Source organism: Acanthisitta chloris, unplaced genomic scaffold (genome assembly GCF_000695815.1).
Source record: "Acanthisitta chloris isolate BGI_N310 unplaced genomic scaffold, ASM69581v1 scaffold28253, whole genome shotgun sequence".
Lineage (NCBI taxonomy): Eukaryota > Metazoa > Chordata > Aves > Passeriformes > Acanthisittidae > Acanthisitta > Acanthisitta chloris.
Window position 1 is genome coordinate 4,259 of NW_008664780.1, and position 3,206 is coordinate 7,464.

At 39.4% G+C, this 3,206-nt stretch overlaps 1 protein-coding gene across 1 annotated transcript in view; it reads left to right on the plus strand.

Moving 5' to 3' along the window:
- Nucleotides 1–861: 861 nt before the first annotated feature.
- CARS (cysteinyl-tRNA synthetase) overlaps nt 862–3,206 on the plus strand; it is a gene marked incomplete at its 5' end in the record, with an annotated part of 32,474 nt that continues 30,129 nt past the window's right edge. The window contains one exon of the mRNA XM_009071496.1: nt 862–1,107. Within this exon, the coding sequence (XP_009069744.1) occupies nt 862–1,107 (246 nt within the window). The remainder of the gene's footprint in view (nt 1,108–3,206) is intronic.

Genomic DNA, 3,206 nt, shown 5'->3' on the forward strand with positions numbered 1-3,206 from the left:
TAATGTTTATACAGTACTTTGAACACGGACAGAGCTACAAACATTGAATCATTGCAGGAAAATAGGAATGCTGGGTTTGCCTAATGGCAGTGCTAGCTCTGGTGCCATAACCTCCATAGTGCTTTGTGCCCACTGACTTGCACAGGACTTCTTGTTACTGTGAGCATCCCCAACTCAAGAGAGCCTTTGTGCTGCTTCCTCCTTGTCCCTGTGTTTGTAAAGATGAGGCATAACTGAACCTGCTTGGCCTGTATTCCAGAAAAATCACGGAATTAAAAAATAGCTAGAGAGAAGCTCTGATACCCTTTCTATTCATTTGTGTAGCTCTTACTCATTTTAAAAATTCTTCATATGACTGAGGAGACACAGTGATATGGAAGGACACAGCTGAAGTTTTGAGTTGCTAGAGCAAGTAGCAGAAACTGAGCATCATGCTGGGAGCTTCCTTTCAGGCACCAGTCCCACACACATTTAAGGATATGCTCAAGTATGTACAAAATTAATTGTATTTGACTATTTGCAGGATGAGTGTTTTAGCAGCATGGAAAAGAGTGACTGACTAGGTTTGCTCTGTGTGAAGAGTTTTCTCCAATTTCAGTAGATTATATTTCTCCATGCAAAGGACCTGTGCTTTTGTCCTTATTATTCTTTGTAAAGTTGTCTTTGAAAAACATAATGGACATAATCCTATTAACAGGAGATAGAGTTATTGAATAGCTTGTATTAAACATATTTTCCTCAAATTTCATGTCCATTGCCAGAGCTAATATACAGGGGGAGATATATAGTATAAGGATATATTTTGGTCATGGGATCTCCTTCTTTTAATGCTGACCAAATGTCCTGTGCCTCTCTTTACAGCTTCCAGCTACAGTTTTATTCTGAGCATTAGTGAAGAGGAAGCCAGGGTGAAGGCTTTGAACAAGTACCTGAGCACTCGTAGTTATATCCAGGGGTTCACATTTTCACATGCAGATGTGGAGGTGTTCAGAAAGTTTTCGGGGCCACCTGTGGACCAGTATATCCATGTTGTCCGGTGGTACAGACACATAGAAGCAATCTATGATGGCAGCAGTGAGAAAAATGAGCCTTGTAAACTTCAAACAAGTGAGTAATATGAAACCAGTGGGCAAGTTATAGACTAGCTGACATTGTATTGGTTTTTATTGCTGAGAATTCCTAGAAGTTCCCTTTCATACTGTCTTGCACGCCTTGAAATTTGCAGTACCAACTTGTATTCAAAGTCTTGAAGTTATTCATGCATACAGTTACTATGTAATTGACAGATCCTGACCTATTTGAATGTTAAAGCTGTTTCCAAATTCAAAGTTCATACAGAATTCATTGATGTGTATTTTCTTTCAAAGGCTAGTGAGCTTCTGCATTGTAAAACAATGTATGGGTTTGGGCTTATTCCTTAGAGCATCAGGATTTGGTCAGTCTACTTTTTTTCCTTGCAAGGGTAACTAAATAGTTGTACAATATGCAAATTCACAATAAAATAAACTGAATACTGCCTCTTGTGATTAACACTGAATTTCAAAAGGAATGTCTGAGGTTCATTTTTAACCCTGGTAATTTAGGCATTGCTGATGATTTGAGAAAATACTAACTGGTTCATCTAGGTCATTGTGTAAGCATGGGTGCAGGCATTTTTGGGAGCTGCATCACTCTCCTGAGTTGTTTGCCAATGAGCTAGTCTAATTTAATTGCTTTATAGTGAGATCCTTGCGCAGGGAGTCATGAAATAATGAATAATAATAATGCAGAGCTGTTGTATAGTGCTTGCAATAATACCTACAAATGAACGTATGATGCCTGTCATTTTTGCTGATGGTTGCTGACTAATATTACTCTACTGCCATCTCCTCACAGCCTCTCATCATATGTGTCCTCAATTCCTAGCAGACCTGCAGTTAAAATCAGACAGCTGTGCATGAACTCTGTGTGTGTGTGTGTGTCTGCATGTGTTTGTGCTGGTTATTGTTTCCCTTTCAGCAGTGAGGGGATCTCAGCTGTACTTCTGGCTCTGATAGCAGATTTATGCCCCTAGCTACAATTTGTCTGCAAGCTTTCATGGATCAGGGTGGAGCAGTAAGAGAAGTGGTTTGTGTTCTCCTGCTCATAAAATCTTTAATGTTAAGCCTCTCTTTCTGAAGAGTTATGTCTTTTCATCTTCATGAGCTGTGCATATGTATCAGGAGCCCTGGCATGGTGTTCTGCACTGTTCACTGTGGAAATAACACGTGGATCCGTTGTAGATATTGGACCTTGAATACTTTATTGGAGTTTATTTTGGATGTAACAGAGAGCTCCAGGGTGGATCACAGAATCACAGAATGGTTTGGGTTGGAAGGGACCTTAAAGACCAGCTGGTTCCAGCCCCCCTGCTATGGCAGGAACACCTTCCACTAGAAAGATTAGAGCAAATGAACTTCAGTTCAACCAGGGGAAAGACTTCAGCTGGCAGAGGTGTGTTTGAACAGACTAACCAATATGCCTTCTACTTTGCCCCTTGTGTGTCTTCCTCGTAGACATGACACCTAATTTGCAAGCCAGGAACTTTAGAGTGCAGTATCTGGGTTTTTCTTATGCTTGTGTGGTTGTAAGTGAAGAAGGCTTTACAGATTTATCTTTTATTAGACTAACCCACATAGGTTTCTTTCCCTGAGGGAACTGTTGGCCACAACTGAGCACACGAGTGTAATCTGTGTGAATCAAAGAGTAAACAAATTCATCCCTTGTATATGGTCTGTGTTATGGACAAACTGCTCTTGAACATGAGATATTCTCTTCAGGAGTACCTCATGCAATGAAATGTTTAGAATAAACATATTTCTAGGGATTCATAACATGGAGATTAAATGGAGTCCATTTGTGAGACACAGTGCTACAGTTAATATCTTTCGTTCTTAGGCAGTTACTCAAGAAAAGAAGATGAAGAGATGGTATAATATTTTTTATACCACAAATGTTTACATTACTTGAAAGGTTTCAGCCAAAAAATGAAGATATTGGGGGAAACAGTTAATGAAGAGCACCCTGAGACACAGGATCAGAGAGGCAATTTTGTTGTCAAAACAAATAGTTTGTGTAATATTTTAATTGCAGTTAAAATGCATACCATGAGGATTCCTAAAGACAGTGCTGTGTGTATTAAGCTGGCAAACTTGCTGTATTTTTTAATTTCCTGGTTTGCTTTCATT